Source organism: Loxodonta africana, chromosome 11, assembly GCF_030014295.1.
Source record: "Loxodonta africana isolate mLoxAfr1 chromosome 11, mLoxAfr1.hap2, whole genome shotgun sequence".
NCBI lineage: Eukaryota > Metazoa > Chordata > Mammalia > Proboscidea > Elephantidae > Loxodonta > Loxodonta africana.
This window is the reverse complement of record NC_087352.1, coordinates 86,580,500-86,595,577: the sequence shown is the minus strand read 5'-3', so window position 1 is coordinate 86,595,577 and position 15,078 is coordinate 86,580,500. Positions and strand designations below refer to the sequence as shown.

Here is a 15,078-nt window from a genome sequence, read left to right as displayed (position 1 = left end):
GGGGGATTTTAGATCCCCGGTGGCATAGTGGTTAAGAGCTTAGCCACTAACCCAAAGGTCAGCAATTTGAATCCACCAGCCACTCTTTGGAAATCCTATGGGGCAGTTCTACTATATCCTATAGGGTCACTATGAATCAGAGTCAACTTGATGGCAACAGGTTTGTTTTTTTTTGGTTTGGAGGGTTTTTAAAACTCCTGATGCCCAGACCACACCCCAGAACCCCTAACTAGAGCGTTTGGGGGTGGGAGCCAGACAGCAGTAGCTTGTCAAAGAGGCCCAGGTGATTCCAAACAAACAAACAAAAAAAAAACCCACTGCCATCGAGTCAATTCCGACTCATAGCAACCGTATAGGACAGAGTAGAATTGCCCCCAGGGTTTCCAAGGAGCGCCTGGGGTATTTGAACTGCTAGCCTTTTGCTTAGCAGCTATAGCTCTTAACCACTGCACCATCAGGGTTTCCCAGGTGATTCCAGTGTGCAGCGAAGTTTGAGAACTACTGTTAAGGGAGGAGGGACTGGCCTTTGAAAATCCGAGCTGTTACATGGGAGTTCGGCCACAGCGAGTGCACCTTGCATCTCAGAGGCGACGTGTTAGAAAGAGCATTGGGTATAAAAGCAGTCTCTGCATCTTACCGTCCCTGACCTTGGGCAAGCCATTTACTGACTCAGGGTCTCGGTTTCCTCATCCCTAAAATAGGATCGTAACAATAGTTCTGTCTCATAGGGTCATCCTAAAGAAGGAAAGAGATGACATGTGACAGTCTTTGTAAAGTGTAAAGTGCTATCTGAATGCCGACTGTTAATCCTGTCGATTATTCTTTTATAGATAGGAAGATAGTCATTTTCTGGGTAGCCTTGCGAGGTGGCTGGGGCCATTACTGTGGCATTAATTCTTTTGTTGCCAGGCATAAACCAGAGAGCTGTTTAGGACAGGAGTTTATTTCTCTCACCTAATTAAGGGAGTGGCAAGGAAAAATGAGCACCAGAGAGAACCACCTTGCCCCTGACCATCTCCAAGAGTGCAGGGGCCGGGCAGAGGTGGAATGCTGGCAGCCCATTGTTTCTGAGGTGGCTTCACCTTCGGGCTCTCTGTTCCAGTCAATTTCTTTTACTTTAAAGTAGATGGGACAGGCAGAGTATCGCTGAGACACCCCAAAGGAGGGACAGTCACACCCTTCAGCCCACCAGGACCAATTGGTCATTTTTACCAGTGTGACTATGGTGTCTTGTGCAGTAAACATCCTCGTGGCTCTTTCAGCAGGGAACAAAAGCATTTTCTTGGCTTGTCCTCTCCAGGGATTTGAAGTTGGATGGAGGGAGACAGTCAGCAGGCGCCATGAGCTTGAAAGAGATCATCGGTCTGGAGGGCGTGGAGCTGGGCGCTGACGGGAAGGTAAGGGTACCAGGCTTCCCACGCAGGTGTTCATGCAGTGCCACATGTGTCAGGAAGCAGCACCGGACGCTGGACCAGCCTCACTCTCTCAGTGGGAGAGGCTGGGCCTGCGGGCAGGGAAGGCAAGGGCAGATTCCCAGACTGTCATGCCAGTTCCCCTGGTTCCCCCAGCACATACACAATTTCCCTCCCAGCCAGTGGTTTAGCAGCAGCATGGTTAGAGCCCCCACAGAACATTCGTTTCTCTGCCAACGCTGTTTACAACCGTGTGTGGAATACTTGGAGCTCTGGTGGCTCAGTGGTTGAGAGCTTGGCAGCTAACCCAAAGGTCAGCAGCTCGAATCTACCAGCTGTTCCTTGGAAACCCTATGGGGCAGTTCTACTCCATCCGCCCTGTAGGGTCACTGTGAGCTGGAGTCAACTCAACGGCAGTGGGTGTGGTTTTTGGTTTTGATGCAGTACTTTCTGGTATCTCAGATACACACAAACACATGCACACACACACACCGTGGTTTGACATGCTGCGCTCCAGGATGGTAGCTGGCGGTTTGAACATTCATTCAGTGGTGGGGTCAGCAAGCAGCGTTCCTGCTAGTAGAAAGCTTTCTAGAGTCCCATAGCCCATGGCTTTAAAAAACTCAAGAGTCCCTCCAGCTTCACTCTGGGACTCCTGAGTAGCAGGGCTGTCAGATTCCTCTCTCAGCCACATTCCAGTGGGCTGCTGGGTTGATGTCTGAGGAGTGAAAAGTTGAAAGATGAACTTTAACCTTTTCGTTCTGGGTCTTGAGCAGTCCTCATAAACCCTCCCCAAGCCTGTTTATGGAGATGATGCAAGTAGGTGATCAAAAGTAATATGGTGTTTGTCTCACATACTACACAGCACCTTTAACAGTTTCTGAGATAGTACCTTGTCATCTGTAGCCACGTTCCTGTGTCTGCAGCAGAACAGGAAGAGTGGCACCAAGTGGGAGCAATTAAAACTGTCCATCGCCTCAAGCCAGTTCAGGTTAGGCTTGGGCACAAATTTGACACACATGAACATCAAAATAAAAGTCACTTTTTGCATCTTATTGGAATAGAGAATTGCAAATGTGAGAATGTGGCCTGAACTTGGGGTGGTAATAACACAGCTTAGTCAGAATGCAGACCCTGCATTGCCTGGGAATAATCGCATGCCCACTTGTGTCTTCTCCTTTTAGACTGTTTCTTATACCCAATTTCTGTTACCCACAAATGCCTTCGGGGCCAGAAGAAACACCATAGACTCCACCTCGTCCTTTTCCCAGTTCCGGAACCTGAGCCACCGCAGTCTTTCCATCGGACGAGCAAGCAGCACCCAGGGGAGCCTCGACACAGGTGACCTGGGGCCCTGGCTGGGCCTGGGGAGCTCACAGGTGTGTGTGTGGTGGTGTGGGCTGGAGACCAGGTGCCAGTCGAGCATGAGCTCATCCTGAGTTCAGGCCAGGCCAACTCACAGTCAACGCACAGGGTGACCTCACTCTAATTAGTCTCCTCGGTGGCCGCCCCGCAAGGGCCCGCCAGGAGAAATGCCAAGGACACCTGCCCCAGGCTGCCCTGCAGAGATGGCTGAATGTCCAGCTTCTCAGCTGCTCAGCTCTTTGACTCAAGGATGACTTGGTTCTCTCCTGCGTATTCACAGTGCTCAGTTTGGCTTGCTTTCACATAATTGGGCCTGTAGCGTGGGCTCAAGGGTGAGAATTTCCTATGGTTATCACACTAGGTGGTGAATTGACTACATCCAGCTTTGCCTGCACAAACCTTTGTAAAAATTGGAGGGGAGAAACCCCTTTATGGAGCAATGTTGTTTGCACTCTCAGAGAAGCCCCAGGTGAATATGAAGTTGCCCAGGTGGGGTCCAAGTACTGAGTTCTGGAGTGCTCGTCCTCCTGATCTCAGCCGCCTGGTGTCATTGCTGCTGTGTATGCTCTGATGTGTGTCCCCACCATACAGATGAGTCACTGTGACCACTAGCCAGCCCAGAAGCAGTCACACCAAGTCATGCTTCTCAGAAGGCACAGCTGAGTTCCCTGATGTGATCTGCAAGTTTAGAAAGTGGCCTTTTGATGGTTTGCTCTGTGATCCAGGAGGGCTGCCTGAGCTTTTGCACTTTGTGAAGTTTTAGTGCTCTCCTGGGTCACTGAGATGAATACATCATTTTCTAAAATGGAAAAAAATGCCAGAATGTTAAGAATTTGGTGAAACCTTTTACAAGGGCTACACCTAATTGCCTGCTAAAGGTCAGGGTGACACAGTAACTCAGAGCTACAGATCTGCAGCCAGCCTTTCCTCCATCTAACCATGTACTTCTCCCCACTGCTCCTGGTCCTTGGTGTCCCGGACCCCTCATTACGACTTTGTGACCTTCAGGTAGTGACCTGGGAGACTTCATGGACTATGATCCCAATCTCCTGGATGACCCGCAGTGGCCTTGTGGCAAGCACAAGCGAGTTCTGATCTTCCCATCGTACATGGTGAGTAATGTTGGATAGTGGGTGGCTTGCTCCTCCCTGCAGCCTCTCAGAGTGGCTCTGGATAGAGCTGCATTAACAGGGACCTGAGTACGTAGGGTAGGGGGCTGGTTTACAGCCTGTGATGCCTGGGGACCTGCTTGAGAAGCCCTGCTCTATGGGCTGCTTGAGGAAGGACCAGTTCCTGCTGAGAATACAGGACTCAGCAGGTACCCTGGCCTGTACATGCTTTTTGGTGAGGAGGAGGGGGTAGTGTCAGCTCAGGTCAGGGACCCTTGCTTCTTCTGAGGGCATGCATGCATCTTAATACCCACAGACCCCACTGGGGACCATGCCAGTCACTGGGGGTGCCAAGTTCAAGTTCGGCTCTGCTTCAAGTGCTGCGGTCACTGTGGGCCTCTTTGTGCTCTGAGCAAACATTTGGCACCCGGGTTCTGGATGACAGAATTGTCTCTTGGGAAAGTGAAAGTAGGACAATGTGGGTGTTAAATGCAAAACCTTTCCTTGCTGTTTTTATTATATGGACTCTTACTGTTTTTCCTTTTGGTAATTTTGGTTTCAGCTTTTGGCTGACCACCGTTTCCCACAGTCCAGGCCCGCCACTATTCCTGACACCAGTGGAGCCTGCCAGGGCTCTGTCGGCTTTCTCTGGGCCATCCTGCCCAGAGCAGGGGCCAGCCAAGCCCTGGCTGGGTGGGCAAAGGGCAGAGCTGGGCTTGCAGGGGAAGCCAAGTGACCAGGCCTGCTCCACTCAGGTGGGCAAGCTCAGACCCAGATGCCCCCGGTGCCTGCCCACAACCTGGCCTACAAGCCCTGCCACAAGGGGCAGGCAGAGCCGAGTGCTTGCCCATAGGCTCCCGACTCCCCAGCCTTGCTGTTCTCAGAAGCCCCATCCCAGGAGTGAGACACACGGGTCCTTCTGCTGTTCCAGGCTCTTATGTTGCAGAAGCCAGGGTGGGAGCTAACCCGTTGTACTCTGAGGGCACCTGAATCCTGGCTCTCGACCCTGGAGGTCCCCCCCTCCTCCAGCCTTGCACCACACTGAACATTTGGCAAGTAGCTGACATCAGAGAAGCACCAGGCAGAACTCAGGCCCTTGCTGACTCCTTTCAGCATAGACTCTCCTCTTGAACTTTGGCAGATAGTTCAGAGGCCACTCTAATATGCTACCTTACATCAGAATTGATTTTCAAAGGCCTTTAGCTTCAAATTTCCCCTACTCCTCAGCCTCCCATACTTATTCTCCAACTCCTAGCGTAGAAAGCAAATCCATATCTTTTTTCTCTACTCTATGATCTGCTAGATTATATAATTTTTTTAAAAACCATGGCATATTGTTCGTGGCGTCCCCAAAGGCTGGCACATAATAAACATCCAGTAAGTGACCAAAATCCTTGTCTAGTGTCGAGGAGGGCGCAACTAAAAGGTCATGACTGGTGTAAGAATAAGGATCTTTGTGTTCGGTCCTTCATTTTATTATGTAAGTTGGGCAGGAAGCACAGTGGCTAGGGGAGTCACGTGAGCCCTGTGGACAGACAGGAAGTGGAGGCTGAGAGACCGCCTGGCTTGGGCTCTGCCGCTGTACCTGTGGGCTCTGAACCCTTCGTCCTTAGCAGTCCAGGGCAGAACTGCCAGCCACAGGACAGGACACAAAAGTGCTTCCTGAGGCCAAGCGTTTAACAGATCTATCTGTAGCCACAAAATCAGCGAGTACGATGTTTTTGATTGTCATTGGGGTATGCGGGGTTGTTACATCTGGTGATAACATGGCCTCCCCTTTTATAGGCCTTGTCTGGCTCCAGCCAGATCTGAGTGCTTTTTCTTTAAATGATTTCATTGTCACCTCTGAGGTGCCAGGCTTCGGCGTGTGCGTGTGCACATGCGTGCACGTGTGTGTGTGTGTGTGTGTGTGTGTGAGAGCGGGGTGTGTGTGCACGTGCACACGTGTAATTTTTTCTCCTTGGACAGTGTGCTGGATGACTTGCCAGGTCAGCACATATGGCCTTCCCTCCAAGTTTCATGTTCCCAGGTGGGCCGTTTTTCATTTCAGCGTGTTGAATCCACAGTCCCTGCTTCCTGTAATAGTCCATTTTCTAGAGAATGAAATTGCTCTTGAGCAGCGTTTGCCTGGTCAGCTCCGTAACATCTATATCTCCTCCTAGTCTGGCCACACAGGTACTTTGATAAAATGTGGAAAATCGGCTTTTCAGCATCCTTTTCTAAGCCATTTACTTGTGTGCTGTGTGCTACAAAGAGCCAGTTGTGCTTGTTGTGCAGTGGGCACAAAGCAGCCGTGACCCTCCTCCTCAGGCTTGTTAACCTAGTGCGGGCTGGGGGGAGTATACACATCGCTGCCCGCACATTGTTCTCGTTATCAGCTGCCCTGGAGTCCGCCCCAGGCATGACGAAACCAAACAGCACTGCGTCCTGTGACATCCCCATGATTGGTTGTAGACTGGACCATTGTGATCCATAGGGTTTTCATAGGCTGATTTTTGGAAGTGATCACCAGGCCTTTCCTCCTAGTCTGTCTTAGTCTGGGAGCTCGTCTGAAACCTGTTCAGCATCATAGCAACACACAAGCCTCCACTGAGAGATGGGTGGTGGCTGCGCATGAGTTGTGTTGGCCAGGAATCAGAAAGTGGTAGGAGGTGATAGGGAGGGCTGAAGGTGGGGCACTGATTGGTAGGCTTCAAGGAGGCTTCCCTGGGACATGGCCCTTCAAGGTGAGTGCTGAACGGTGAGGTGGAGAAGACCCTGAAGTGTGAAAATTTTTTATAAAATTGATATTTTTAACAGCGAAAGTAACTGCCCTTCCTACACACACGCACACACACACACTCCTGCGGGAGATCACACCTATAGAAAGGTGATCCTGACAAATTCCTCCTCCCCACTCACGTGACACCAGGCGCAGAGAACTACACTTGTAACTGGCTGAAGACAAGCAAGTTGTCCCAAGAGAAATGTGGTGTTTCTCTGCAGGGTGGGGGTACCAAGCAGGGTGAGCAGGAGGGAATTTTCTGGGGGCATAAAAGTGTTCTGGGCTTATTGGCCATAGGTGGTAGAAGGCCCTCTTTGTTTGAGGGTTGGGGTTGTGCCTTGGCCCCTGGTGAGAGTGGACAGCTGTGCCCAGGCCCAGAACCGGCTTCAGTCTTCTCATTCCTGCTGCAGTGTGACCGTCATGGTCAGCAGCGTGCCCACAAGTGGGCTCAGGCCTGGGTAGAACCTCTGCAGCCCAGCGCCTCCTCCATTCCCTCCAGCTGCCTGCTGGGTGATGGAAAAGGCCTGCAGGCCCATCACAGGCTGGCTGGCTGTCTGTGCAGAGCCACCCCCTCCCTAACTACCTACACCCATGGTCCTGCAGCCTCTTGAAATGCCTGGGTGCCCCAGTGTGCAGTGTTCTAGGGACAGCTCAGTCTCTGCAGTCCTGCCGCCTCGTGCTTGTCTTTCAGGGCATCCAAGTTAGGCCAGCCCAGCCGAGGCCCCAAGGCTGGGAACCGGGACTGTTGTCTGGAGTTTTAGGTGTCCTGTTCTAGATGAATTTGGGTGTCTGAGATGTCCACATGGCCTCAGTCAAGCAACATGCAAAGCGATAAGTTAATCCTTTTATCATGTCCAGTCCTGCTACAGACATTTATTTCCTTCTCTTTATTTTTTTCATGTTAAGGCATAATTTACATTTGCTAAGTTGCACCTATTTTATAAATGTACAGTTCCATGAGTTCTGTAACCACCACTCTGATCACGCTATAGAGCATTTCTGTCTCCCTGGAAAATCCCCTCCTGCCTACCCTGCTCCATCGCCACGGAGTAGTTTGCCTGTTCTAGAACTTCATATAGGTGGAATCATACAATCTGCACTCTGTTTTTGACTGTCATCTTTTTTTGTTGTTGCATGTATCAGTAGTTTTTTGTTTTTGCTGAGTAGTATTCCATTTGAGCCCCTGGGTGGTACAAACAGATAACATGCTCGGCTACTGACTTAAAGATTGGGGGTTCAGGTCTACCCAGAGGCACTTCAGAAGAAAGGCTTGGCCATCTATTTCCAAAAAATCAGCTATTGAAAACCCTGTGGGTGTCTCTGGCAGCATGCTTGTCCATTCCCCACTTTTGCCTCTTGGAACATATGCCAAGTAGAATCTTTCTCACTTAACAAAACAAAACTCTACGGAGCACAGTTTTACTGTGACGCACATGGGGTCAGCATGAGTCAGAATTGACTCACGGGCAACTGGTAAGTATCCCATTGTATGGCTTTACTGCCGTTTGTGTGTCTGCCCTCCTCTTGGTGGACACCTGGGTTGGCTCCAGCTTGGAGAAGTTATGAATATGGCCATTATGGACAATTTGGTACCTGCCTTGGTGTGGACATATATTTTCATTTCTCTTGGGTAAACACCTCCAAGTAGAATTTCTGAGTCACGGGGTAGGTGATGTTAGCCAGTGGGATGTAGCTGGACATACGTTTTCATTGGTGTCTATTCTCCAAGTGTCATATAAAAAGGCTATCCAGTGCTGCAGACACTGCCACAGTCAGGACAGGCTTTCAAGTCGAAGGGCTCCAGAGGCCAACGTTTTTCCGAGACTCAGAAGCCTGTTATTTGCAAAGGTTAAGTGGCCTCCTTTGAAAATTGGCCTAGCCGTTGTAGTTAACACACGTTTTTTAACTTTCATCCAGGCTGGTCATTTCCACTATTATCCGTTGTTTAAGAGCAAAAGTGAGATTTTGAACCCCACCCCCCCCAAAAAAAATCAGTGGGGCACGTGTGGAAATCAAATTGCAGCCACCCCTATGGTTTGGGCCCTAAAGTTGCTGCAGGCTGACCATGGAGCCTGAAAGAATGTTCCGCATCCAGCCAGGCTGGTGCACGTTCCTGCGGTTCTTGCTAATGACTGGGTTTCTCCAGGCAAGGGAGGGGTGTGAGGCCACTTGCCGGAACTGGTGCTTCACTTGGCTTATAATTCAAGTTTCACTAGAAAGTGGTTATTTATCATTAGGATCTGGCATCTGGTTTTCTTTTTTCCCCTCGTTATGGGTGTGGTGAGCAATTAAGAAGAGAAAGTAAGTAAGAGTTGAGATAATGCCAACAAAATTAACATTACTCGGATGGATTTTTAGATCCTTTCCTTTCTCAGGACATTAGAAACAAAACCAACTACCGTCCTTTCTAATATCTGGGGGTATATAAATCTCAAGAGAACATCTCTTGAATTGATCTTCCACGATATGGTGCCCATTCTTTTGTTTACTTAATCCTGTTGCCGTCAATTCGATTCCGATTCAAACATCTGAATACTCAGAAGCCCCACCTCCACCCCACCTCCCCCTAGTGTGGGAATATATCTCAGATTTTCAGTGCAGTGGAAGATGCTGAGCAGTGGGAACTAGATGACCCACTCGTTAAAAGGAACCCTAATTCAGTCTTCTGTGCAATAGGCAGTTGGCCTCAGAGCTCCGTGTTTGTTTTTAATTGAAAGTTGTCTTGATGGCTTAGGCGTTTCTTTACTTGCTTGCAGGGGTGGGTGGGTTGTGAAATAAAGCGGCTGGAGCTCCAGGACCCCTCACTTGCACAGGCCCCCTTCCAAGACCCTGGGAGGGTCCAGGGCAGATCTAGGGGCCTGAAGCTGATTCAATTCCAGTTGGCGTCTTTAAGAAAAATAATGCAACCTTCTAAAAGCACAGTTGTGAGGGGCCTCCCTGAGACTTGAAAGGGGCTGGCAGGTGAGGGCCCTGGAGCGGAGCTTCACCCACTTCAAGGAAAATCTGCCCCCACCTACCTAGAAGCAGGAGCTGGAGTGGTGAGATCTTCGTGGTCCGCCTGGCCTTGGTGTGCATGCCCAAATGCCTTCCTGTATTGTGCCAAAATGCCTTCTTGGATTGTGGTAGCTTTTTTTTTTTTTTGTCAACAACTTTATTAGGTATACTTCATATACAATATAGTTCACCCTTTTTACAGTGTACACTTCAGTGGTATTTAGTGTGTTCAGAGTTGTGCAACCATCACCACAATCAATTCCAGAACATTTTCTTCCCCCCAAAAAGAAACCCCATACCCTTTAGCTACTACCCCTCTAAACCCTAGGAGTCACGAATCTACTTTCTGTCTCTATTGATGTGCCTATTCTGGACATTTCGCATAAATCATACAATATGTGGTCTTTTGTGACTGTGTTCTTTCACTTAGCATTATATTTTCAAAGTTCATCCATGTTGTAGCATGTATTGGTATTGTGGTGTTTTTTAAATCCTTTTTTTTTGTTGTTGTTCCTTGTAAAAATAACAAAAATGAAGTACTGGCTTTACATTTACCCAAGATGCTACAGCTTCTTCCCCCTTTCTATTTGTCTCATACTGTTTTGATAATTGCTTGATGATTTTTAACAATATTCTATACACAGTTCATCGACTCATCGTCTAAAAACCAAACCCATTGGTGTCAAGTTGATTTCGACTCATAGCGACCATATAGGACAGAGTAGAATGGCCTCATAGAGTTTCCAAGGAGCACCTGGTGGACCTTTTGGTTAGCAGCCATAGCTCTTAACCACCACGTCACCAGGGTTTCCCATCCTCTAAAGCCACTGTTTTAAAAGCGTTCATTTAAAAGGACGTCCAGATATGATCTGGGTGTGCGCTAACTTGGTGCCACATCCACCCAGTGTCCTTTCAAGTGGATAGAGACACCACTCCAGAAGCTTCTGTAATACCAGATAAATATTGGACATATACCTGAAAATGTGAACATGCTTGCACTACCTGGTAAATCGATGTGTGGTGAAGCAAAGGCAACTCTTCATTTTTTCCTCCCCTCAATTTGCAGACCATTTCATTTCAAGGAGAGAAACTGAAGAGCTGCTCCCCGGAGGGGAAGGGAGGGAGAGTAAATCCAGGATATGTATTTGGAATTCAATGAATAGAAATAGAAACAAGTGTGACCCAAAGCTGCATAGGTTCATTCCGACGGTTTCCCTGTGATTTACTGTCCTCTTAGGGAAACGGATTAAATGCATAGAACGGCTGAAATGCCCATCTGTTCATGGTTAGAGAGCTCTAGTCGAGGGTTGATGCTCTGCTTAATTACCTCAGCGAGCGTGTATCATCTGCTTTCCCAGTGCCCGGCTGAGCTGGGGACTCTGATGGATATCAGACAAGTGCAGCTGAAGCAGAATTCTCTCGTTTTGCAGTGGATGTTGGTGCGGGAAGAAGTTGCAGAGATCACTGTGTTACTTCACCTGTTCTTCTTGTAGGCGTGGAGTCCCTGAGTGGTGCAAATGGTTAACCCACTCAGCTGCTAACTGAAACGTTGGTGGTTTAAGTTCACCCAGAGGTTCCTTGGAAGAAAGGCCTGCAACCTACTTCTGAAAAATTCAGCCATTAAAAACCCTGTGGAGCACAGTTCTACTTTGTCCCACATGGGGTCACCACGAGTTGGTTGGCATTGGCTTGATGGCAACTGGTTACTGGTTTCACAGGCAGGAAACCGAGGCTTGGAGAGACTGCATACCTGCCGAGGTCTCACAGCTAGCTCATAGGCTACAGGTAGCACTGGGACTGGAATTCAGCTTCCTTGGAATGTTCTTGCTCCCAGGGGGTTCTTGACCTAGAGGAGGACATACAGAGTCAATGGCAAGCTCACGTGCTTGTTGAGAGCTGCTCACAGGAATTTCTAGGGGGATTTGGAGGACAGGGGAGGTGGCCAGTGACGGAGGCCAGGGCCATCCTAGGCCCTTGTAGTGGAAGGAAACATCTACGCTGCTGTTTCTTTTGGAACTGGACCAGCAGCCGTCAGCTCTGAGCCCCTAGATGTTCTCCAGAATTGTTATCAGGGCACACATGCCCCCCGCATGCTGCTTCACTCCCCTTCACCTGTCCAGCCCTTGCCTATTGCACCCCCAAACCCAACCTGCGTGGTCTTCACATTACAGCACTGGGCCTGGTGCCCTGGGCCGTGATGGGGTCCAGGTTCAGTTCCATGGAGGCCCTCTCGTTGTGATGAGTCAAGCGTTTGTTTTTATAAAAGGCACAGGGTGTCTCAGTGACTCCACAAAAATGTGGTAGGGTCTCCCAGTGAGATAACTATGGTATGATCTTGCCATCTCTTCCTGTCATCTCAGAAGGGACTTAGGGTGTTAGCCCCACACTAGCCCCTCCTGACTACACCTCCCATCTCCGAAGGGGCAGGCAGGGCAGGGCTCCATTTGGAATTTCATCTCTGGACATTGTGTGTTTGGATGGTCTGCTCCTCCCAGCCAACCGTCCCCTCTTCCCGTCTGCAGCTATGTACACACGGCCTCCCTGTGTCCAGACAGCTGCGAGTAAGTGCATTCAAGCAACCTCTCACCCCAAGAGCAGAATTGCCACCTCTGCAAAATCGCCAGCACCTTGGAGCCAGGCCTGCCATCAGTGACATAGCCCAGCTGTCAGCCACTGCGGGCAGTGAGGAGCCTTCATTTGGGAAACTAGGTACCAGCGTACAGTGGTCACTGTGGCCCCAGACCAGGAAGGACCCACAGTCTGCTTAGTTTGCACTGAGTTATGGTAACATGCAGTAGCAAACCCAGGCATTGAGTGTTTTTATAAACCATAAAATTTGACTGATAGGTGTGACAGAACAAAGCATTAACCTAACTTTTCATTTATTCTCTCTTGAGCCATTAAGACCTGCTCTGTTCCCAAGAGAGGATAGTGGAGACACCATCTCCTCAGCGATCTGCCTGAGAGGCCTAGCCCTGGCTCAAGGCTGGTTCATCCCATTACCGAGTCTAGCATGTGCTGAGCAAGGGTCAGGGATACACTGTCACTTCAGGGGCCACCCCCTCAGCCATCCTGATGGTGTGTCACATGCAGCTGAGTGTGAGGAGAGTGTGGAGCAGCCCCACAGGTCTCCCAGTGCCCACGGCCATCAGCGTAAAGGAAAAGCTAGATGAAGAAACTGAGGCTGAGAGGGGCTAAGAAATTGGCGCAAGGTTGCCCATCTGTCGGGTGCAGAGCTGGGATCTCAGCCCAGGGGGTCTGCTCTAGGTCTACTGTTCTTTATCGCTGAGCGTAGCACAGAGAATGGGGAAGAAAGCAAGACTGAGGAGAGTGCTGTCCTAGTAAGCAAAAGAGGAAGGAAAAGCAGAGATATGGCTACGCAGGGCACCGGAGACTTTCCCTCCAAGACCAAGGCCAAGCCTGCTGTGGGACAGAGCTGGGCCCCAGGTGGTGGCTCAGGACGTGCAGGCGAGGGCAGCTGGGAGCACAGCAAGGCCATGGGAGCATTCTTACTAGCGAGCACCACTTTTATGCCTCAGCCAACCTGAGGGACTCAGAGACCTACATACACAGTTTACTGCCATTATCCTCTGGTCTTGAGTTTTGGGGTATAGTATTGCACCAGTAAGGCCAGTTGCCATCTAGCTGATTCCAACTCATGGCAATCCGTGTATAGAAGCATAGAAATGACGTATTGCTGGGAACTTGCCTCAGGTGTGGGCAGCTAGCAAGCTGTCAGCATCCACCGGGCGTCTTTCCCCAGGTGTCATTGGATTTTCCAGAGGGCCCAGTCTGACCCCCTCTGGGGCTGCAGGGCCTGGCTGGCCTCTGACTGTCCTGGGGGAACACTGTACTCTGGACTTGCATCCTCGTCTGCCCTGGACCTCTTGGGGTTGGGGGCGGGGGCTGCTAGCCAGTAGGTGGTCAGAAGATAGGGCCATGCAAAGAGAGACCAACAGTCCAGGGGGACACAGCTGCTGCTGCCTGCCTGAGAATAAAGTCAAGGGCTTCTGGCCCAAAGACTAGCTATCCCTGGACCTTGATGGAACAATGGAGATTTTTAGAGACCCCCGAGCCAAAGTTGATTGTATCTAGTTGCTGTGAGTCAAAATCAGCTCAAATGGCAATGAGTTTGATTTGGTTTTGGTCTAGTTTAGGAAAGACAAAGTGTGGTCAGTTGAAGGCTGAGTAGGTGTGTACATGTAAGGCCAGGTAGGCACCAGGCCTCCTGTGAGGTGCTGGGAGCACTTACTGGGGCCCGGCACCTGCAGCTAGAAACTTTCTTGTAGTAGGTGACAAGGAGGGGTACAGAAGGCCACTTCCTACCTCCCGTGCCAGAGCTGGGGTCTGGAAAGATTTAGTCACTTAGAAGATAGACTTCGAGGGCCATGCTAGCTTGCTGACTGCCGTGTTTGCTACTCGCTGAGGCCAGGACCCTGCCAGGTGTCCTACTACACAGCTCACCAACCCTTTGTCCCCCCCTCTCCAGGGACCAGCCACTCCTGTCACTCTCAGGAGAAGTAGGCCCTGGCACTATACCCCAAGAGCTAGAACAGGCTGCTGATAAACACAGCCTCTCCTGCAAGGCCCGGGGCCCCCAGCCCCTCATTGTCCACCCCTAAAGGCTGCAGACTGAACTGAGTTTTGGGCACTGGCAGGGTCTTTCTAAAGCTAGGTTGGTCAAGAAATGTGTAAGATCTCCAGGGAAGTGGGCTTTAAGGGCCCCAGGGAAGTGGGGTGTCATGGCCTGGAGACAAGCCCTAGTGCTCCAGGGAACTCATGCCTTTGGGTGGAATCAGAAGCTTTTCCCTGATCCCGCACTCTTCCAGCCCAGGTTCGGTTCACTAGTGGGAAATGCTGTAAACAAAAACGCAGTGTGCATCAGGTACAATTCATTTGCAAAGTATATAACCCACTCGCATTTGAAAGGCTAGAGAAACAGGTGAAGGTGAGATTTCAGAATGACTTCCAAAGCCACACCGTAGAACCAGGCTGCCTGGGAGGCTGCGGCTATAGCCTCTGTGCTCAGGACTTGGGCTGCTGAGTTGGGAAGCTGGCACTAGCTACCAGTTCTAGAAGTAAGTGGCTACTGCCACAATCAGGAAGTCACTGCTGCCATGGTCAGGAAGTCACCACCACAGTCAGGAAGTCACCACCACCAAGGTAAGGAAGTCACCGCATGATCAGGATGTCGCCCTCAAGGTCAGGATGTCACTGCCACAGTCAGAATGTCACCACCATGGTCAGGAAATCACCCCCAAGGCCAGGACGTTGCCACCAGCATGATCAGGAAGCCACTGCTCCTGCTGCTGCTCCAGATCCACACTGCACCCGCTGCAACACTGGCAAAATGGACACCCAGAAGCTAGTGGCTGGACGCTGGGACTCTGGCCACAGCTTTGCTACCGGTGGAAACAGCAGAAGGGAAGTCTGT

At 50.3% G+C, this 15,078-nt stretch overlaps 1 protein-coding gene across 1 annotated transcript in view; it reads left to right on the top strand.

The window, feature by feature from the left end:
* The window catches only part of CABLES1 (Cdk5 and Abl enzyme substrate 1), a 145,128-nt gene that overhangs the window by 117,763 nt on the left and 12,287 nt on the right, over positions 1-15,078 (top strand). The window contains exons 5-7 of the mRNA XM_064293222.1: positions 1,301-1,397; positions 2,597-2,753; positions 3,786-3,889. Of these exons, the coding sequence (XP_064149292.1) occupies positions 1,301-1,397; positions 2,597-2,753; positions 3,786-3,889 (358 nt within the window). The remainder of the gene's footprint in view (positions 1-1,300; positions 1,398-2,596; positions 2,754-3,785; positions 3,890-15,078) is intronic.